Source organism: Athene noctua, chromosome 3 (assembly GCF_965140245.1).
Source record: "Athene noctua chromosome 3, bAthNoc1.hap1.1, whole genome shotgun sequence".
Classification (NCBI taxonomy): domain Eukaryota; kingdom Metazoa; phylum Chordata; class Aves; order Strigiformes; family Strigidae; genus Athene; species Athene noctua.
Window position 1 is genome coordinate 22,954,102 of NC_134039.1, and position 23,195 is coordinate 22,977,296.

Below are 23,195 nucleotides of genomic sequence, written 5' to 3' on the forward strand. Positions count from 1 at the left end.
GTGAGTTCAGCTGTTCAGGTGCTGTGGTGGCGCTGCCCTGGTGCATCCTGTCTGGTCTCCAGCAACCTACAGTCCGCTCCAGGAAAAGATTAATGCAGCGCTGCTGGTGGATGGCACCTGCAGTGGCCTTCCCTGGCAGGAGCCTGTGCAGCAGGTTGCTATATCCAGCCCATGTGGTGGATGGTACAGGATGCCATTCTGAATGTTAGTCCCATATGCCTGTGTGAATCTTAATAGGCAGCTGTTAAAGTCACTTAATTAAAACATTCATAGGGACTGTGTGTCTTAGCCGCTTCCTGCCCTCTCCTCATTCCCACTGTCTTACTTATTGGTTCCAGGAAGGAATTTTTGCAGGTACTAAAGTCCAGTTTGATTTGTGGTAACTAGTGACAAACTACCTTACTAGTAAGTTTTAAGTGGGGGGTTACATTTGTTTTCAGTTGTAACAAACTTCAAGTGTTTTGTTACACAAGATGCAGTTTAATAATAGTGATGTGTATGTACAGGCTTGCTTCAATCAAGTTCCTTCTTTTTTAGTTGCTAGGCATAATTTAGTGCCTAGGTGATAAAGCCCAACAATTTAAGCTATTCCTTAATGTCCTCTCTATTCCACAGTATTGTAATATATCCAGAGACAGAGGTTGTTTCAGATTGGCTTTTGATTTTGTTCTATAACTGCTACTCAGGAGGTGCTGTTTATTTAGGGTCAAACTGGGAACATTTTGTTGTACTCCACTAAATGCAAAGTTGGTGGTACATATCAAGACTTCTCCCAGAAAAATTACTCTTAAAAAAATAATTAAGAGAATGACAGTTTAATTAAATCAATTAATTCCACACACTTCTGGCAAAGGTGTCAGCTGAACAATGGGTGATACACTAAGTGTTAATCACTGACAAGATTCTACCAGAAAAATAAAGATGAAGAGCATGTTCTTAATCATGTCTGGTTTATATTTAAGTTGGTATACAGCTAAATGTCTGTGGGGGAATCCAAAATGAAACCTACCAGAACCATTTATAATGAGTTTGAACTTGCCTTACTGATCAGTGGCTGCTAAGATTAAAAAAATATATATATCAAATGTAGCATTCAACCTCATGTATGCCTAAGCAATGCTTAAAGTCAGCAGTAGCTGTTGGATCTTTACCACTGTCTTCTTCTGGAAACACTGATGTTCAAAGGAAGTCAACAGGTATATATTTCTATTCATATAAATATTCTCCCTGCTGAAATGGGAGACAAAATATTATGTAGCTGAAGGTTTTCCACAGTCCATAGAGATTGCTGAGGAGAGACCATGACCTTTAGTGTAGAATGGCTGCAGTTCAGCTCGCAGGGTGTGCTGTCCTAGGTTACAGCTTCTGTTTGGCATGGAGAGAAAAAGACTTCATGCCACTTAATTACACAATGCAGAAGGTAGGACTAACCAAATAAACAATGTTAATGCACTTTAAGTAGCCAATTTCAGAGGATATTGATTATATAACCATAAGTAGTCCTCAACTGGAAAAAGTAGGAATGGAAAAAAGCTTACATAAAGCCCTCCACTGCAAAAGAACCAAAAGTTCTTAACATACCCTGACACTTCCCTGTACTGAAAAACATCAGCTGTTCTGAACTCTTCAAGCACTCCTTCAGGTTTATTTCAAAGTTTTTACAGTGAAAACAATCAATCTGATAATCTTTCTAGGCTCCCTTTCCCACAAGAGACTGGACCAGATCTTTCAAGGTCCCTTCATACCTGGGCTGTTCTGTGAGTCTGAATGTGTAACAGTGCTAGGCTGTTTGGAATAGAGTATCACCTCCCTCAAGCCTACTTACTATATGAAAGTGAGCCTTCTGTTATTAGGAAGCTCTTCCTTTTATATGATTGGTCAAATCTAAATATTAAGATGGCAGTAGTGTTCTAGCAACTTCTTGAACTACATGTGAAAGAAGGGAGGTCACATGGTTCTAGGTTGAGAGGAGTTAATAAGGGTAATTTCCTGGTTACTGAATCCACTCCAGCAGCATTTTACGGCAAGAGGAGTTCAATATACATCATCTTCTAGTTCAGAAGAAATTAGAGGGGAAATCCAGAACCCTAAAGGGCAAGGAAAGGACCGCTTGCTCTTATTTGTAACTTCCATGTGGTTCAAAGATTCTTTTTAATAACTAGCATAACCACAATATCTGCATTTATGGGATTAAGCACTGCTTAAAGGTTAAGTGTAAACAAAACCAAAGCCCAGCAGTTGTTGCTGCTCAGGAACTGAAAGCGTGGGCAGAACTGCTCTTCAGGCCTTTCCCCTCAACCCAGCTATTCTTGCTCCCAACTCTGACAAATAGAAGGGGAACTGAAAGCACCAAGTTATCAGTAGCAGCTAAAGGACTTATTGGTTACCAAACATGACAACTTCAGTAGCAGCTCATGTTTTTCTAAACTCATCAAGGCTCAAACATTCTTTTTATCATCTATCACTTTGTACCTGCTACACTGAGGTCTTCTCATGTTCAGCCTCAGGTCCTGACAGTGTTCAACTTCAAAATTAATTTTCCTGCCTTTCTAGGAAATAAAAATAGTATCAGTTTCAATCTAATTCCAAACCTCAGAATTAAAATTATACCATAATTTCTGAATGATCCAGTTCCCACTACTTGTGAAACATCTTATTAACTTCTGTCTTCTGTTCTACTCTTACTTTGTAATCCTGAGTGATTTTTATCATCTTTCTTCTCTTGACTATTATAGTTGTGACTAAGATTGCATAGAACCTGTGATATTATGGAGAAACACACTCAGTGTTCACCCAGCCAGGTATTGAATTAGTCAGCCACTCAGCTTTGTGGGATGAGTGAACATAAGAACATTTGCAGCAGTAAGCACTGGCTCTCTCTTTCCTTGACAGAACCAAGATGTTATGGGAAAGGAATCATAGGTGATTCCTCCCTAGAGACAGGTTGCTCTTTAAAATAATGGAGACACACTACTTTAAGCCACAGGCAAGCAGGAATACACTCCTACAGTTGCTTTCTCTTTTCCATTTCCACAAACAATAGGAACATAAGCAAATGGATAGGCAGAGTAGCAAAGTTTACAACACTAGAATTGAGAAACATCCCAAAGATTAAGTTTAATGTAGCTCACATTTAGGGCTTAAAGTACACAACCTTCAGTGCAGTTACGTTCTAGAGCTTATAGAGCAGAAGAGTATTTCTTGGGTCAACCAGATTCACTTCTAATTAGAATAGAGATCTGTAGTTGGAATGCAAGCCAAATCAACAGGGGAAGGGGGGGGAAAAGAAGTATTTCTTGAGTGGTGTTTTTTCTGTATTTACTAAATAAAGTATAACTTTTACAAAGGAAAGAGCTCAGATCAAGAAAAGTTGTCTTGTTTTTAAACATAAATTTAGCTACTTCTGAAAAGCACAGAAGTGGTAATTTTTTATTTGAATAACAAGCTAAACCTAGTTCTAAGAAAAACAGATGTATTTTAAAGGGATAAATACATATATTTCATAAGCCTCTACAGGTCAGAAGTAGTGCAGTGTTGTAACAATGCCCTTTTAAAATTCTTCTCTAAAGTACACTCAAGTACTCAAATACGCTGTAGCAGGTGTTAGTATTACAGAAGTGGGCCGTATCTCTGCTCAGAGCTGCAGTAACGGTGATGTCCACGTGGGCTGGAAAAGCTGCCCTGGCACAGCAGCAGCTTTGACCCATATGTGGCTCCAGAGGAAGGGTGCTGCAGCAGCCTGGGGCTCCGTGGGTCTGACAGCTCTCCCTGGGGATGGCCACAACAGTCACACCACTAGGAGCTGTGCTCTGGTTGCAGGGCCAAGCTGCTGCATGAGGAAGCTGTATTAGGAGGAACAGGAAGTGAGAGGGTCTTCACAGAGATGCTGGAGAGCTAAGGACCACCTGAGTTCTGTGATGCAAAGGAGGGGAAACCTTAAGACTACCCTCAGAGGAGCAGTGGATAGATAATCTGAAACCTCTTGCTCCTTGCAACATAAAAAACCCCTCCTTTTCTACCTGCAGCTCTGCCATTGCAGAGTAGGTACAGTGCCCTGAGAAATACGAGGATGATGAGCTCCATGAAGGGATGCATCACTGCAGCTGAACCTGAGCCAAGCATTCACACAATGAAGAAAAGGAAGATTACCAGAGAATCCCTCCTGTGAGGTCAGAGGCTTCCATTACCAGCCTGACTTGGAGACTTCGACAGGTTTGTTGCTTACTAGGTGCCCATATCCCAGACGTTGCTCAGTGACTCTGTGATTCAGAATTTTAAACTCGACAGAGAAGCAAGGAAGACATAGTAGAACCACTACTCTGGACCTCAGGAGAGTGGATTTCAGCTTGTTCTGGGATTTGCTTGTCAGGATCCCAGGGAAGCTGCTCTGGAAGGCAAAGGGACTCAAGAAGAGCTGCTTGATTTCCAAACCGAAAACCTCCTCAAAACACAAATGGTCTACTCCTACGTGCAAAAGGTTCAGCAAGCATAACAGCCAGCACAGGTGAAAAAAGAACTCCTCAGCTAGCTCAAACACAAAAAGGAGGCAGAAGGTACAAGATACTCAGAACAAGTAGACATTGCCTGAGCATGCAGGGAGGAAGTTAGAAATGTAAGAACTCAGATGGAGGTGGAGCTAGCAAAGGATGTGAAAGGCAGTATGAGGAGCTTCTGTAAGTACCTTCGCAGCAAAAGGAAGAGTAAGGAAAAATATGGTCCTGCTTGTCAAAGGGGTAGAGGAGCTAGTGACACAGTACATGGAAAAGACTGAGGTACTCACATTTTTTGCCTCATTTTCACAGGCAAGGTTTTCCCCTCAGACCTCCCAGGTCCCTGAGCCTACTGACAGTCCATGGGAGCGGAGCATGAAACATTTTTCCCTTGACTACTAGACTTTTTCTAGATTTGAGGGTTTTGAAGATGCTTGTTTGCCTGTTTATTTAAAAAAAATCTACTAAAGATATCATTACTAAAACACACACTGAACTTACACATGGCATTGTCCATGGAGAAGCAAACAATTAGATCCTAAAAGTAGCCTGTGAGACTCAGTCAAGAACAACTGGTTGGTCATCTCCACCTGCCTGAAGCTTAAGCTTCTTTGCGTTTAAGTTAGAACCACAGGTAGGCCGTCTGTGTTCCTGTGACTTCTTCACCACTGAATCTTGGACAGTCTTTGAAATAGTCTGAGCATTTTCTCTGCTTCCTTTTGGATTTGAAGATTGAGATGGTTTGTCCTGTAAGTTATAAAAAAGTCTATGAAAATTCTAACATTATTTTAATTCTTTTTCTGTGTTCCCACACAAGAGAGAAGATACTTATAAGGTCTATTTTAAATCCTGTTGATTGCATCACTATGAAAAATACACTGAGCAGATACCAAACTATTAAACTATAATGGAAAAGATATCTGTACAGCAAGTCAGTATAGATATAAATACCTTGTAAACACTTTTCTTGTTTGTTATCCCTTCTATAGTTATGACGTGTGCCTCATTTTTCAGCAGGCCTGCTTTTGGTCCTATCTTCAGGTAGGATATTGTAGCAAATGCCGTGAAGCTGAAGTCTTCCCTGCATAAATTAAATCAGTGTTATAAGGGAAAGTGGGAGACAAAGACAGGCTAGACCATGCAGAGGGGGAATGGGACACATTAACTATTCTGACTGCAACAGCAGCTTGATTCTGCTTTATCTATTCAAGTGATACTCAGTTAATTTAGAGCAAGTCTGGTCAACAACATAATTTGGTTTATGGACCTTTACACACAGACACATTTCAATCAGTTGGAATACATGGAGGAAAATGAGGAAAAACCGATGTAATAAGTCACCCTCTTAAGAGTATAAATAATCAGCTGCACAAACAGTGCAAACAAAAAAAAAATTTGAGACCAAAGCAAAGGGATTAAATATTTGATCTGTACATATTCTTGAAGTTTCTAAACCAGTATAAAAAGACAAAAAGCATACGACACAGATAGTCAGGTTACAAGAGAAGCAATGTTGTTATTTTCAGTATGCTTTCTTAAAGTTTCTGAGTACCACTTTCCACATTAGCCAGCCTGTCCTGACTTAGACTCCATCCAGGCAACCCCATTTGCTTTGTTTATCCATGGAATGTAAATGAGACTCCACATAAACAGCAGACTTCTCCAGAATGACGTCTGCTACAGATTTAAAGGTTCAATCTGAATAGAGAAGACCCCAGCTTTTTAAAATGGCAAGACACGCAGCATTTCAAATGTTCCTCTGACTTCTGTTTTAACATATTAAAGTAGAAATGTAGTAATCTTTCAAGGTTTTTTTAAATACATTAAATGCATCTGAAATAAAGGCTAAAAATGAGACTACAGAATTTATCCATTAATACTATACAGAAGTAGCACAAGAGTAAAGACAAATGACTACTAGATGTTAAAAAAAAAAGTTATCATTTTACGTACTTCAGATACTGCTGCAGTAGTAAATGGGCAATAATTCTCTCCAGTTCCTCTCGAGGATGCTTTGGTGAAGTAACTTCAGCCACCCTGAATTTTGATACACCTTTCCCAGACCATGCATCAATTAATTTCAGTGGGGTGAGTTTCTCACTCATGTTTTCAGCTTGCTCAAGTATCTTGATTAGGTCCCTGCAGTATCCTGTTATATCCACTTTCTCACATGCTACAAATAGAAGGGAAGTAATATTTAAACAGCAAGTTATTTACAGTTATTTAGATAGTATCCATATATACAATCAGGTGTATAAATATATATGCATTTTTATCTATTTACAGATATGTATATCTATCAATGTGCCATAATAGCATTTTTTGTTTGTTTTGATTTTAAACTATAACAAATAAGGCTGTAGCTTTCCCTTTGTCAAATTAGGATGTATTTGTACTCAAACTTACATTTATCTTTCTACTTCATTATTAAAACTCCAAACCTCCAAACATTTTTACATGTATTTAATGTTACAAATCACACAAATTACTTCAAAGAAGCATTTACAAAGCATAAAATTTGTAAGGTACCTAGTATGTTACTCTGCAGCTAGATTCCTTTTCCTCACCCGTAATATTTATTATTGAAAGATTAGAGAGCAAAGAGGAATCGAAGAATATAGGCAAGACATTTCTTGTCTGAATACACTTATGGACTAAATGAGACAGAAAAAAGTATTCATTTAATGATATAAATTAGTTCATCATGAATAATTATTGCAAGCACTAACACATCCATGCAGTACATAATGATCATGCTTCTGCTGCATGATCAGATCATGGCATAGCATTACCCCAAGTGCCTCCTCCAAAACCAAGAAGTACTGAAAAACTAGTACTACTGCTATGTTTCCTCAGACCTTGCCTATCAAAAGGCCCTGAGGGTAAACCAGCAGTAAACAGGATATATTTCAACTATATTTCACCACATGGCTCCATAAGTCTTGGGTACAAGCCAGCTCCATGCTCTTTCTCAACCTCTGATCCCAGTATAAATTTCAACCAAGCCCTATTTCCAACTAGAAGATAACACATTGTTACTTGCAGATTTTACAAAACAGTTTTATTATATAGATAAAATTAACTGTATAAATTAAAATAAGTTAAATATCTTTTCTTTTTCTACTTTATCCCCCCAAAATGTACAGGGAAGTAAAGTCTAGTTATGAGAACAGCTTTGAATACAGAATGGTTCCTAAGTTTTTCAAATGTTAATCACTTATATTATCCAGATACTTTGCAACATATATGTGGTACAAGATGATGATATTTTCCACTTAATACAAGAATTCACCTGGTCCTCAAAGAAATTTAAGGTGGATTTGTGTGTCCACTTAGAGATGCCCAAGACCAACTTTTTCTCAGCACTCTTTTCAGAGCTTTCTGGTTTTATATGGGGTTTCCTATGTCTAAACCACAGCTTTCACTTAGCAAGTGTAGCAACAGAAACTTTGTTCATTTTCAAAGACTTACAGCTTTCTGGATGGGCACCAAAAATTACAGTTAAAGCAGGCAATGATTGTTAAATCTAGCTACCCAACACTGCCCAGGATGTTTGTGAGCAAAGCAGCAAAAGAACTTATGCCCCAGAACCACATTCTACTGAAACCACCCTCCTTCAGCATGCAGCAGGTCTTGTTTTAGCTTACCACCCAGGTTCCCTCTGTATCTGGCCCATATGCCTTTCCTCTTACGATCCCAACTTTCTTCCAAAGGAAGAGCACACACTAGAGACATTGTGCTGTTAGAGCTAACACACAGCAAAACCCTGAATTAGTGTGCTCAGTGGTTCTGCACAACTGTCATGCACAGTCCTGACACAGGTATGTCTCATGAGCATGCATCGCTGAAATCCTTTGAGATTTTACCAAGCAAGTTGTAAGAGGACATGTGCAAACTGTGCCTTCTTAGAGCCTGAGCATTAAGTTTGGCATGCAGAGAGAAAGAGACTTCTCAAAACAAGGCTTTTGTACCCAAACAAGTCCTGAAACAAAACACGACACATACCAGAATCTTTTTAAATGAAGTAAGCCAATCTCCCCCTTGCCCCAGCTTCACTTTTGGGAATGGGTGAAGGGCTGAGCATGAAAGATACCAAAGTGTTTGGCCTCAGGCAAAAAGCCAAACTAGGAAGTATCCTGCAAAACACTCTGAACTTGGCAACACTAAGCCACTGAAAACTGATGTTTGTAACAAAATTTGCACCTTGGAAACAGGCAGTATTACCATCAAACTTTACAGAAGTTGCTCACAGTTTGTCTTTATGTTCTCTGCCCTTGGTTATAAAACCCAATTTACTTACAGTTCTCTCTACAGCAGTTATCACACATTCTGTTGCAGTTTGCAGAATCCCATACTTCATCAAAATGATGGGCTATGAGGACCCGGCGACATCTGAAATAACAGAGAGAAAAGAGGGACCATAGAACATAAGTGCATAAACCTGTGTTATAAGTCATGAGAGGGGCAAAAAGAAGGTCCCTTGGCTCAGCCCATATCTTAAAACAAGCATGAATTATCTCAGGAAAAATCAGAAAATAAATACTGCAACACAGTATTCCCTGTCAATTATGCTAAAAGGAATAACTAGTAGCTTTTAGTAACAGTAAACACTGATGTAGGAACAGTTTGGTTAAAGACGAAAAGTAAGTATCATCTACAGTTTCAATAGAATGAAAAATCATCAAAATATAAACTAATTCTTAGACTGAAGCCAACAAAGGCTATACTGAATGCATGAGTTGTCCACACACAGATAGAGGTGTTTTCCATTAAGTATTCCAAATAGTGCAGCAGATGAAGCATTAAACACATGTGGATTCCTGTATGGCCATTGAACACTGGTACCTTACAGTGAAAGACAAAGCATTCCATTTTTTGCTCTGAACAGGATTTGAAATCCAGACAGTGTTTGTTGACAGATACTTCACGTCAATGTAACTGCTTCCAGAACTTCATCCTGAAGCTGGCAAGTAACACATCAACATTCAGTTATGTGCAAGAGTACATGTCCTAAGCAGTCAAACCATGAACTCCAAACTCAAGACTGTTACAATGTTTCTATAGTGTTGTAGGTGTTTTGTTTTATTGCTGGTTTTGTGGGTAGTTTTCTTGGTTTTGTTTCAAATGCCCTCTAAAAAACCCAACAAAATTAGCTTATTTAAAAACTAAGCAACTGAGCCACTCCAGTAACTCACTTGTTCATATTTTGGCAGTAAGACACCATATCATACAGTTTCTCTTGCCCTACATTTTCCATCACTACCATAGAGCTGATTCTGAATATATCTCCAAAACCGTAATACAAAATGCAGTCAGCTTTTTGGTCATCTCTGCCTGCAATGCATAAAAACAAGCAAAAAACTGAGATGAGATTTAAGCATAGCATTTTCTGGCACAAATTCCACTCTTAACCTACATGGGCTTCTGCAGCCCCTATATAGAGAGTACATAACTGTTACAGAGTATCAAACATAACATGTTAACCAATAGAGCATGGCATGATACAGACTATAAAAGAGATTTAGAAGTCTTCTACAAGTACAGAATCAAGTAAACTTAATGTCTAACAACTAGTCAAACAGCTAAAATATTAGTGTCATACAGAAAGTCAGTTCAATTACTATTTTCTCACCCTAACACCTCTTGGAAAATCCCAGCCAAATACATCTTGAAGCCTAATTCTTATTTAAAGACACTGTGAGCTTCAAATACCTTATTAGGTATTCATGGTAATAAATTAAAAGAGAATTAGTATGATTTAACAAAATATTCCATTTAAAATCAACTGTGCCTTCTATAGCTGATCTTCCTTCATCTCTTACTTCCTGTTGCCCCCCACTCCCAGTGATGTGCTGATGGGTGCCTTCCTGCTGTTTACAAGATCCAGAGAGCAGACAAGGCCTAAAAAACCCTAAACTTTTAGAAAAGTTTAACGTATAACAGAAAGGAACTACTTCACTGATGTAAATCAGTATTTACACTTCCTGTTACCTCCAGCACTAGACATAACCAGGTTCTAGGGTAAGCAGATACAAACTCCCACAAACTTTGACGACTGTTGTATTTCTTAGGCCAGCATCAAGGCTAATTTCTATCACACAGGCGTAGTTAAAATTTCAACCAGTTGCCCCTCAAGGTCCTTAAAAGGCCTTCCTCCACATAGATTCAAATCTGTCTTTGAAAAAGTAATAATGCACAAGGTCAAAATCACCAAGCCAAACCAACACATCACAAAACCCTTTTTTAGCTATAACAGCTATTTAGTGTTGCTATATACTGATGAATCCTTGAAATTCCCCACTCCCAACTCTTAACCCTACTTGTATTTCTGTGGCCACTGAAATTCATACAGCAATTAGTTATCATCTAGAGACAATCTGAGCAAATCACACATCCCAGTTGCTATGCCAAGGGGGGGGGGGGGAAATCTTTTCTGTAACATATACGCAGTCAATGTCATGTTATTAAATTATTCTGGTAAGCTACAGATGCCACAAAAATCAAGTAATTAAAAAAAGGCTGAGTAAAGGGCTAGATATCCAGTTATTCTTTGATACACTGCAGTACAGAAGTCTGAGATTATGAACATTATTTATAATTTGCTTTAGAGCCTCTTTGAAAGGCAGAGTGCCATTATACACTTTGGAACCTATCTCAAAGACAAGACACTTTGCACAAATGGCCGAAATCAAAGTACAATTTTATTGTTTTAACGGATGGAAATGGTGACTTTGTAAAAGCCATTGCCTACAATACCTGCACGTCCACTCTCTTGGTAGTAGTTCTCCATGGATTTGCTCATAGAATGATGAATTACAAACCTCACATCAGGTTTATCAATTCCCATGCCAAAAGCAACAGTTGCCACGACAACCTGAGAAAAAGATTAAGAAACCATCAAGGTACCAAAACACAATTTGTTTAAATGAGACATGTCTATGAAAAGTATCTACATCACCTGGATTTGATTTGCTGCCCATCCTTTATGAATCTTGGTCTTATATTTAGGATCCATGTTTGCATGGTAAGTCCCTGCCTTGATTCCCAGTTTCTGCAAACTCACAGTAACTTGCTCAGAATCCTTCTGAGAAAAACAGTAAACAATCCCTGCACAAAAGTGAAAGATGCCTTATTGTAATGTCTTCACAAAAACAAACAAGCGCCAATACTTAAAAACAACTTTGAAAGTTTTATTAAATAAATAAACAGTAAATAATTTCTGTGCCTCTTCAGTCTGCAGTATTGGTAGCCATGAAAGGAACTTCAATTATCAGCTTTGACTTGTAGGCTAAAGAAAATATGGGTGCCAATCCACATAATCATGGAAGTAGTCTATTAATGTTGAAGGAGGACAATGGCTATTAATGCTGACGTAAAAGAATGCTGTTGCTTATGACATCTATGACATCTCACCCAAGGTTTCAAATAAATCTGCTTTTTGTCATTAGTCAGTCTGGGCTAAGCCAAGGATTACACACAAAGCCATGAGATCTGTGATCATCTCAGCACAGTTTGTACTCAGGTAGCTGCTTATCAGAGCCACAGAGTTCCACTGCAGAGACAGAATGCTGCTCTGGAAAATTGGGTTCTGTTGCCTTTGTAATATGGCTCTCCTCTTTATTCGCACTACATAATTTATTGATTACACAAAGCGCAACTTTTGCAGTTCTGCTTTCATCACAAAAGTGCAATTCATCCCACCACACGCTCATTCTGGGCACTGAATAACACATGAATTTTACGATCAAATATGAAAAAGAAATGTTAAAGATAGTAAGTATCCTGACAGATACTAAATGACATATATGTGATCTATGAAAATATAGAAAACCTTTTTTGAGCCTTGTTTTTACAACCTTAAAAATTGCTATTATTCTTATGTAAACATTGTTCTATATACATCAACACTGATTTCATACTTCAGAAGATATAAGTAAACTGTAAAGACATTTAAACACTAATGAATGAAAAGAGTAATTATTCAAAGTACAAATCTTGTTAAATTTTATTTCTTCTAATGCTGGATATTTAGTCTATGGTGAAGGTAGAATTTCTCTACGCATTTCAGAATCACTTGAAGCCATCCCTGTAACACTGAATATTATAAGAAATAACATGGTCTTTTTTTTTTTCTCCACACTTTTCACCTGAGAGTCCTTTGTATCTTCCATTAATGATCTTAACTATGTCCTCAATGAAATCTTCATTATTTGAAGGTTTATGTCGAACCTCAAAAACATAATAAACACATGCTAGAGAGTTTTTCAAATGGACACACAATCTGTCAAACAATCCTATTATTCTACTTCTTCCAGTACAATAAACACAACTATTCTGCCATTTGTGTAGTCAGATTACATGTCAAATATTCACAGAAAAAAAAAGACACAAGTTTTTCCATGAAGAACATTAAAAGAAACTGTGGTCAAACTGAAAATAAAATACAACACAGAATTCACAACTTTTAGCAATCATATGACTTATTTTGCAACAGTTTGGAAGCAGTCTGAGCTTGCTACCCATCTCTGCCCAGTACACAGCCCTATCTGCTAATCCTTGCTCACAGAGACAGAGCAGACCAAGTTACTCTGCAGATGACAGCAAGTTCAGTAAGATGAAGTCATGAAAGAGCACCATTCAGTTGAAAAGTTGTTTATTATTAAAATATATAATTGGAAATCTACTCTAAAATTCATCAACTGTAACCTGCTGTTTTGCCAATTATTAGGTTTAGCATAAAGGACACAGCCAGCATAAAGATGAACCAATAACCAAATTGTATTTGATACAAAAGGGTCAGTACATGGGTGAGTGCTGGGGATACAAACAAGTCAGATCATACATAATCGACATCAATCCCACTGACCCCAACAATGACACCCCACGACCAACAATGGGTGGAATAAACAGTGAAATGCAGTTTCCCATAGAAGGGACAGGAGACAACTGAGTCAACAAGCCAAATACATAAGACCAAGGAAGCCACATACTGAATCTCTACACAGCCCACGTTTACAAAAGCCAGACCTGACTGCAGCCCAGCTCCAGGGAGGCAGGAGATCCTTCCCCAACAGGGAACTCTGCAAAGTGCACCCACCTCACAGACAGACACTGCCCCTTCCTGCAAGGGGTCCCAGCTTTTATCCCCAAGTGGGACACCTGGGGCTCATTTACCCAATGGCTCTCCCTGCAAGGCCGGCAGCACCCTGGAGGGAAGCTTAAAGGTAACTCACCCCCCCTTTGTGAAGGGCTGTGGGAATCACCCACATGTCAACCTTAATTTGGGGCTTGGGGTTGAAACCCCAGCATTTCACCTGCAGAAGATAATATGACTGTGATGCAGCCAAACAAACTGGTAGTAAAACATACCTCATAGTACAGACTGGGCCGGTTGAAAGATGCAGTAAAGGTAATGCACTTCTGAACATGCAAAATTTTCTGAGCATCCTTTAAAACATGATTTGTAGCAGTTGCTGTCAATCCAATCAAGGGAGCATTGGGAAACTGTCTTTTCAAGATACCAAGAGACTTATAGTCTAAGCAAGAAAACAAAAAGGGGAAAGAGAAATATTTCTCATACTATAGATCCAAAGTTAAAAAAGATACTAATGTAGATAGCATTCAATGGGGTAATAGTGCAATAAATGTTCTTAATGACCAGTTTACTACAGAACTAATTTATACATCCAAATGAAGGAATGAAAAGGTTGTACTTATCAAAATAGATGCTTTGTCTTCTAATTACATTTTCTAAAAGCAGACATAATTCAGAAAGCAAAATATTTTGAAACAAAAGTTCCTAAAAAGTTGGAAAAATATAAGTGGCATTGTAGTAACCAACATTCAAGTTATTTTGCAGGTCTGTTTTTACAAACAGCTTGTCAGTAAACATGGCTTTGCTAATAAACAAGCAATGTAGAATTTGGATACACAGACCAGACTGTACTAAGGAAAGATTTTAAGGGCTCAGTGCTGACAATCACTTGCTGCCTTAGAACAGAAATGCAGCCAGAGGTTCATACCCAAACTCCACATTGTCAGTTTAACTGGCATGGCTCTTTGCTCAGACACTATATTTTAGCAAAACCATTGACTTCACAGTTACTACTACTTCAAATCAGGTTTTCTTTCACAGGCAAAGAAACAGTAAACAGAAAATAACAGTCTTCTACAACACTTTCCCCGGAAGTCAAGGTCATTTGTTTCAACTTGTTTTAGAAGTGATTAAAATGTATCGCATGAATTACAATATGCTCTATGTCTGTCACCCAGAGTGTTAGGGAGCAGTGTACAGAAACACCTTTTCCTGTAGTAGTAGATTAAAGATTACTTTACTGTTTATATTAAAGATAACAGCCAAAAATACTTGCTTTATTAAACTCAAATTAAACTGATTTAAGAGTCTTTCAGAATACTGATAGCAAAATCAACATTGAAATCACCCTCATTTGCATGAACTTAGCTCCTGGACAAGGATGTAGTTATGTGTGAATTAAATTTCAAGTCCTTGAGCTAACACAGGTACCCGCCATACACTAAGTATTTACCTAACACATGAAGAAAGCTCCTGGCTTTATTTCAGGGCTAACACATTATTTATTGGTGCCTGCATAACACTGCAAACTAGATTTCTAATGAGCATACCAGGCCTGAAGTCATGGCCCCATTGACTACAGCAGTGGACCTCATCTACAGCAATGCGAGCAAGACACCCTGCTTGATAAGCTTTCTCTAGCTTTGACATGAATATTTTGCTTTTTGCAATCTTCTCCGGGGTCACATAAATGAGCTTCAGTTGTGAATTTCTGTCTAGCATTTCGTTATGGACCCACTTCACATGTTCCTGTTGAAAACAAAAGGAGAAATCAGGGACTAACAAAGTAGGGCAACACACTGAAGTTGCTTAGTGCTAAGATTCTTAATAGTAAATTCATAGAGGGTAATTAACAGAGACTGGCAAACTGTTACACAGTATTTACCACTGTTGTAAGTCGTTGTGGATGATCATTCTATATAAGATGTTAATTCTAATACTTGGAAAAAAGCTCTCACTTTGAAAAAGCAAACTACTGAACTTTTGCTTCATCATGTGGTATCAGTATTTTCCCAATAAACTATAATGTGCCAAACACGCCTGTGGTACAACAAGTGTAAAAGAATTTTTCACACAGAACTTAGTCTTTATTACTGAGTTTGCAAAGTGCTCTACCTCAAAGGAGACTCCAAGTTTGGCACACTGCATCAAGCCACTAATGTATTAAATTCAGTGTCACACAGCCTCCTGGTATTCAGAAAAATATATTTTACTGTAAAAAGTAACTGACTAATAACAGACTGGGAAATAAGTTGCTTTTTAGCCTCTAGATCAAACAGCTTAGCATCCTAAAGTAAGATAATAATTAAATGTAAAAGCCTGCACTGCTCAACACGTTACTAATGGACAAAAATCACATACTCCAACCCTTTAAGTCTAGAAACTCAGTAAAAGTCTACAACACACTCCAGCCAGACATAGTTCACATCTTCTAAACAGCCCCGTGAAATCTATTTATTCCATGAAATGTGTTGCTTTACGTGTGTTCTTGTCATTAAAACAAGAATGCAAGATACTTATGCACATTATCCATATCACAGCATATAGCTGTCAAGATACTGCTGATAGAATGGCATTAGCTGATAAAACTATGTCATCCATTCCATATTCATAAACAACATACACAGGCAAGACACTGGCACATACACCACAAAACCCATGAAGAATTGGCAGTTAAACATACCTTACTGCTTGAGGCATTTAATAAAGTTGCAGAAATACCAAGCTGTTCCAAAACCATGAGCTGATCTTCCATAAGTGATATCAAAGGACATATCACAAGTGTGAAACCTGTAACAATCAACCATTGTGCAAACTGGTTTGGATGTCACAAATATCTCTTCTAATACTTTTTACTAATGTATCAGCCTTGTTCTGAAGGAACTGCCAAACAGGAGCTTAAGCTTTATACACAGTAGCAGATTCCCCCCCTAGATAGCTGGTGAGTGAGTGCTAGGTCACAAAGAGATACTTTTTATCAACTGTGACATGCACCTTCTCTTAGAATCCAGACCAAAACCGACTGAGCTGCAACAGAGTATAAGAACTAATATACAAACCAAACAAAGTTGGATTCACATCTGTGTTATGAGGTGATAATTTACCACACAACTAAGCAATCCTAGGCATTGATAAATCTGATCTTGGTAAATAAGTAAACTTCCATGCAATTGGATGGCTTAGTTCTTTAAAAAAATGCTTAAAAACTAAAACTGGATACTTACTTCTAAAAATTAACACACAAAGTCTCTCCAAAAAAATCTGAAGCTAAAACTTTGGAGTAGAACAGACAAATAACAGATATCCATACTTAAATAATTTACAGTCTGTATATCGAATTAAAAGGGAAAGAAAAAAATAGTGCCAAACTTTAAAAAATTCTTTCAGCATTTAATATATTGAAAAGAACATATTGACATATTGAAAAGAACCTAGATAAATTATTTAAATCTAAATCACATCTAACAGGCACATCTATTTTAAAGCTGCTATTGATCTTCAGAGAAAATAAAGAGAGCAAAGCAAATATTTCTAGTAAATCTTTCTCTCATATCTTTGCTCTTTTTTCCCCCCTACTGGTGAATTCTCCAAATAACTATAAAAAGGGAGAAAATAAATCCAATTGTTTATATATGACCTTTTCTTCGCTTACATACCATCAGAACAGACAGCTGGTAACTGATAGCAAAGGCTCTTTCCACCACCTGTAGGCATGACAAGAAATATGTCCTTTCCTGCCATTGCAGCATTTACTGTTTCAAGTTGCAAGGACCTAAATTTCTGGAGTTTAAACTTGTCCTGCAGTGCAATTTTTATCTTCTCATACCATGGAAAATCTGTTAAGGGAAAAAAACAAACATGTTTCATAACCAAGTTAAAATATAGGAAGGAAAGGCAATTTACATATACAGTAACTAAATCTAGAAGTAACATAATTTTAGATCTGGGAAAGTGTTCAAAGATTCAAGAATGGCACACAAAAAAGCTACACATAACCTAAGTCTTTATAAATTAAATTCCAAGGTGGACCTCTGAAAACCCTAGGAAATGTAACCATAATCCACCTCTAGACTAAAGGCTCTCATTGCACATAAATGTGAACTAATGCTAAAAACTCACAAGCAGATAAAGATCTTCAAAGTGACAATGATTAGGTTAACTGGATAGTTCAAAAATAAATGGAAATAAGAAGCACAGCCAGTCACTAAGACCTAAGATAGTCTCACTACTAAGTTGCCCAAATGCTTCCTTCACACAAATGCAGTAATTACATATAGTGTAATGAAGGCAAGACTACCATTTTTTCCATATATTTGAGAAATAATAAGCATTTTTCTAAAAAGAAAAAAGGGGCAGGGGAAGTTTAACCTTCCTCAGAATAATCACCCCAATGTACTTAGCTTTTTTTAAATAGCTTTTTCTTTTCTTCAATAAAGAGCTAAAGACTACATCATTTAAAGAGATAATACTGTAAAAATCTTAAATTTCAGATGCATCAGGAAGCATATCAACCAGTTTCCTATTATTAAAATTAGAATGCAGAAGAACTGTGGGAACTCCAGGGTACACCACACACAATGCAAGAATTAACTTTGGGACTTGAGGTGACATTGCTTCCTAATTTACAAAGATCACAGCCAGATCCAAGGCTCTCTGAAACCAAGAAAAGCCACCCACTAACTTCAGTGAGCTTTATACTGAGACCAAATTTAGCTACTGCTCTTATTCAACATGTACACAGCATCCGATTGCAAAGATGTTAGTTTTTAAAGCATAGGAAGAGAGAATTAGGCACAAAATCACCCAAAACAAATCGATGTGTTCAATAGCATCAATTTGCAATTATAAAGTATCAGTGTCCTTACATATGCATAATACTTTTCTCAAACACAAACATGGATTAGGCTACAAAACTCACAAAACTAATTTCACTTTTAAAAAAGCCAAAAAAAGAGAATACATGCAATACATATAGGCAGAAACTAACAATATATCTCCAAATTGCAAGTGAAGTAAAAGAGGAGGAGGAAAGGAAAAAAACCAAACAAACAAAAAGATGGCTAGGCATAATATGGTCAAGACCCACCAACCATCCAGGACTTCCATTAGTGTTTAACTGGAAAGACAGGGCTTCCAAAAGAACAGTAGCCCTCAAACCACCATGGGGCACTTGCCACTTGGGCTAACTCTACCATACTAATGTATTCTACGTTAACTTTGGCAGTCAGCATCCATCTAATCTGCATAATTTGGTGAGATGGTGGGGCTACATAATCCATGGCGGACACAACCAACATCCTTCCCACTCAAGCAAAAAGAAACACAAAGACAGTGAGAAGCAACTTTGAGAGTGCAAGACTGTTATTGTCAAATCCTGAAAATATACACAGCAGTTATTGTTAGAACATAAACAGGGAATATGAATATTGCAATATATCCAGATTTACTCTGGGGTTCTTACAGCAAATCAAATCAACTTGTGACTGCAACAAGAAGAGAATAAAAGTAGCTGTAACAAGCCATTGTTGTGATAATTCTGCCCTGAACAACTCAGATTAGAATTTAGGAATGTCCAGTGAGTTAAGTACAAATATTACCCTGTGTAACTAAGAGGGCAAGTCACTCAGCTGAACAAAATGAAATAAGAAAATATCGTTATCCAAATAAAACTCTATACAAACACATTTTTCCTTTACTGGATTAGTTTACGTCTATGTTAGAATATTCAAATTTTACTCTGCAAACCTTTTTTGTTCCATGCCTCGGCTGAGGTTTCAGTGTCTTTACTTCCACCTGCCTCTGAGTCTCCTGAGGACTGCTTTATCAGACTTTTTACCCTCATCTTCTTTTGAAGGAGTTCCTGCTGTTTATCCACAAGCTCCTGAATCTGCAACTCCACTGCCTGCAGCTCATTTTCAATGGAAACCAGTACATCCTCTAGCACTGAAGGAAAAAGGTGAAGACAGAATAGAGACTACAGTAAATTGCTAATCCCACTTTTAAAGAATACTTTATTTCATTTGTTGATTGAGAGCAATCAAAATTAAACACAAACCAAAAGCATCTAGACAAACAGCCTAAGATTTTAGCATCTAATATTATATATGCCATCTAAAAATGCTTAGCAATTTCTTAAATACATATACATGTGTCATATATACACAGGTATACTGTAAATTGTAATCTCCAATATGGTGTATGAGAAATATGCAATATTATAATTGTCTGAGTTGATTAATAGAGAAAAAAATGTATCACAATCCAGTTTCTCAAAAGGAGTGCCTCTCCAGAGAAACACTTGAAACTATTTTCTTTTCTGCAGATGCATGTTAAACAATGAGAAGCATACTGCATCAGCCCTGATATTAAAGCTGGAAGTGTTTCAGTGAAGACAAGTACTGCAGCCAGTTCCAAAGTGAGCACAACATTAGAACATTTTTAATGGGAAGCATTTACATGTGACAAGCAACATTAACCTCAGTAAGTAAAGCTCTTCTAAAGATGGAAATAAGGACATTAGCAAAAAACTGCATTTCATGCACACAGATCTCCCTCCTATGCAGAACCAGAGCTTCAAGGTCTGAACACAAAGAACAAAAGCTTTTGCAAGCACAAGCCATTCTTCAGACTTGAAAAAAAAATGAAGCAAATATTCCCCAGAAGCTTGGGTTACATAAGCGAATCTTTGGCAGGAATTTGCCTCTTTACATCCTAATATCCATCTGTGTGAATTTCAGATTGTGTTCTAGAACCCAATCTCCAAGGTTTAAAGGAATAATTAACACATACCGCAGCATGCCAAGTGTGTACTACTATTTCAGAGCCAGGTCATAAAGGCATAACAAGAAATGTCTTCCTCCCCCTAGCCCCAGAAAATAACAGATTTTTGTCCAAGAACACCAGATACAATAATATGCTTATGGAACACAAGTGTACAATATGGAAAAATATAATCCTCATTACAAATGGTACGAAACGGGTATATTTGTTTTCCTAAATGCCCACTGTTACTCAGCATCAAAGAGTTGAAATGTGAAGCGTATTTTCAAAATATTGAAAACCAAGTAATTTCCTTGACTAATCTGCTTTTGGTTTAGTTTTTATCTAAGAAACAAAACCTTATTGCATAAAAGAATTTTTTCTTCAAATCTGAAGTCTAATAACATAGACCCCACAAACTTATCTAAATACATTAAATTCATATAAATAATAATCAATAGCACCAGATGAGTGTGTCTGTTAGCAAAATTAACATATCAAATACTAACTTCGGATTACCTGCAACAGCTGACATCTTTGGAGATCAGAGAATGCTATCCTTAGGAGATCTTACTTAAGCAAGCAACTGTCCCTAAGAATAAAATCAAATAAATAAAAAAGAAAAATTATTTAATGAGTAATCCTTCTAAACAGAATAAATTTTCTGCAAGAAATTCTTCATTAATCTGAGGTTTTAATATAAAGTTTAAGTACTTGTTCATTTAATCTACCTATATAAATAGGCCCAACTTGATGACAACGCACTTTTTCCCCTCTGCAAAAATGACAGATACCAACTCACAACCAGTTCCTAAGGCTATAGCGTGCCAGCCTTCTTGATGAAGACAAGTGAATTTTGACCAACTCATAAATTTTCTGAGAGGTATAGTCTAATATAGACCAGTCATTCACCTACCTTTGACTTATTTTTTTTTCTTTCATCTCTTCAAAAACTATTTTATGAAAAACTCTGAGCAAATTATATTGCGCCTCTTAGAAAAGCAGCCACTATAACACCTATAGGATCTTCTAGGGGGAAGTAGAAAGGTAGTTTGGTTCAGAGAAGGGGGATTGGGTCTGATTAGATCATCAGGAAGATGAACTTAGAATTCTATTTATTGATTAATTTTCTGAACAACATTTTTTGTCATATTATATGCTAATAATACAAAACTTGGTATTCTCTCACTCTTGTTGAATTCTGAACTATTTATTGTATACATGGGAGCGTGAAAGGGAAGAAATTCAGCAGACCCTCAATATAAGCAGATCCTAACATAACAAATGTTTTACTGTGTTCCTAGAAATGGGGGAGAATATATATATATACATATATATATATATAAAGAATGTGTGAATCAAACACTGACTTTGCCAGAAGAGGTTATAATTACAAGTAAGATAAAGGTCCACACTTCAGAAAGAAGTTGATAAAGGTATGAAATAACTCAGCAGTGTCCGGGCCACCCACATAACTTGAGTTACATGGTTCTGTCTTTATACCACCTGTCGCTTGCATAGAAGTATTTGGAAATATTAGTCTCTTCAAAGTACAGAGCAACTAGAGACAGACAGAAGAATCAGTAAATGTGGAACAGACACAGTGTAAATACAATACACTTCTTCTATTCCCCACAGTAAACACAAGCCTCATATAATTAGCTTATCATTATCCAAGGAGTGAGGAGAAAATTAAAATTACCTATGAAAGTTTCCCTATATGCTGCTAAAGCTCTACAGATCTTTAGTTTAGCTCCTGTTTCTAAAACTAGTAGCTCAGCATACCTCATAACTGATTCTATACCACCACGGACAACAAATATCCCAATTTGATTCCTCAGAAACGCAGCTCCTAAGAAACTGAATAATGATGAACTCATAAGTCACAGTGGACAAAAGGCAAGTGGAAGCAGCTTGCCCATTACGCAGTTTTACCCCACTGTAAAAACAGCTGAATTCCTATGAATTCATCCCATTACAGCCTTTTCTAAATAGCCGTCTAGCGAGGGAAGAAGAGGACTCTAACCTAGCCATGCCTAAACCAGACAGATTATTAACCAGCACCACTTTCCACTCTGCACAATTTAAATCAGTGTGCCAACAGTGTAATTTTTTTTTTTACCCTACCTTCTATCCAAGCCTCCGGATTATAGCTTTTCACTAACTCTAAAACGTGGCTGATGCTACTAAAGCATTATCAAAGAACTGTTAAAATTAAGGAATAAAACTAACAATAATTGCATAAGCATGGTATGTCATCTTCGCGGTTAGTTCAACCTGGTAAAAAAACCAAAACAAAACAAAACAAAAAAAAGTTCACCCATACAACCCTGAAAAGCCACCTTAAAAAAAAATAATTAAAAAATCATTGGGAGTGGTGGGGAACCAGCCAAACCGGCAGCAGGGCCTTTACAGCGGCTGTCTCAGCATCCATCCCCGCAGGCACACCGCGAGCCGCGGGCACGAAAGGCGCGGAGTGCCCGCCTCACCGCGGGGGCCCCCACCTCCAGCGGCCCTGTCCCGACCAGGCAGGGAAGGCACCTGCTGGGCGGGCTGGGGGGGGGGCGCAGGAGGAGAGGGACGGCGGCTGCCGGGGCCGTACCGCCGGCGGCCGGCAGAGCCGTGCTGCCAGCGGCCTCAGCCCGTCCCACGCGAGAACGGCAGCCCCGGCGCCCACCGCCGCCACCCCCCTCCCCGGCGGCTCACGCCGGGGCGCGCACTCCCACCTGGCCAACCGGCCCCGCTCCCGGCCCCGGCCCCGGCCCCGGCCCCGGCCCCGGCCCCGCTCCCGGCCCCGGCCCCGCTCCCGGCCCCGCCGCTTCCGCCGCCGGCCGCGCTCAGCCAGTCTCCGA

The 23,195-nt window shown here is 38.2% G+C and overlaps 1 protein-coding gene across 4 annotated transcripts; it reads right to left on the reverse strand.

The window, feature by feature from the left end:
* Positions 1-30: 30 nt before the first annotated feature.
* Positions 31-23,124, reverse strand: RECQL (RecQ like helicase). Of its 4 annotated transcripts, XM_074902260.1 has the most exons (16): positions 23,070-23,094; positions 22,471-22,620; positions 20,863-20,935; positions 19,330-19,527; positions 17,241-17,420; positions 16,268-16,374; positions 15,135-15,333; positions 13,860-14,026; positions 12,638-12,719; positions 11,449-11,597; positions 11,247-11,364; positions 9,686-9,824; positions 8,791-8,882; positions 6,444-6,663; positions 5,442-5,571; positions 31-5,237 (listed from the first exon to the last, which is right to left on the reverse strand). In XM_074902260.1, exons 3-16 carry the CDS (start codon positions 20,876-20,878, stop codon positions 5,049-5,051), a joined length of 1,986 nt encoding a protein of 661 aa, XP_074758361.1. In that variant the 5' UTR covers positions 20,879-20,935; positions 22,471-22,620; positions 23,070-23,094; the 3' UTR covers positions 31-5,048. The 4 variants fall into 4 exon arrangements, with proteins under 4 accessions (XP_074758361.1, XP_074758362.1, XP_074758360.1 ...); XM_074902261.1 differs by lacking the exon at positions 22,471-22,620 and having other exon boundaries at positions 23,070-23,124; XM_074902259.1 differs by lacking the exon at positions 23,070-23,094 and having other exon boundaries at positions 22,471-23,054.
* Positions 23,125-23,195: the final 71 nt, after the last annotated feature.

Coding starts and splice junctions, on each gene's coding strand:
- RECQL (XM_074902261.1), bottom strand. Junction 11,365..11,448: donor GGGCAGCAAATCAAATCCAG/GTGATGTAGATA, acceptor TCTTTTTCTCAG/GTTGTCGTGGCAACTGTTGC. Junction 9,825..11,246: donor CCAAGAGAGTGGACGTGCAG/GTATTGTAGGCA, acceptor TATGCATTGCAG/GCAGAGATGACCAAAAAGCT.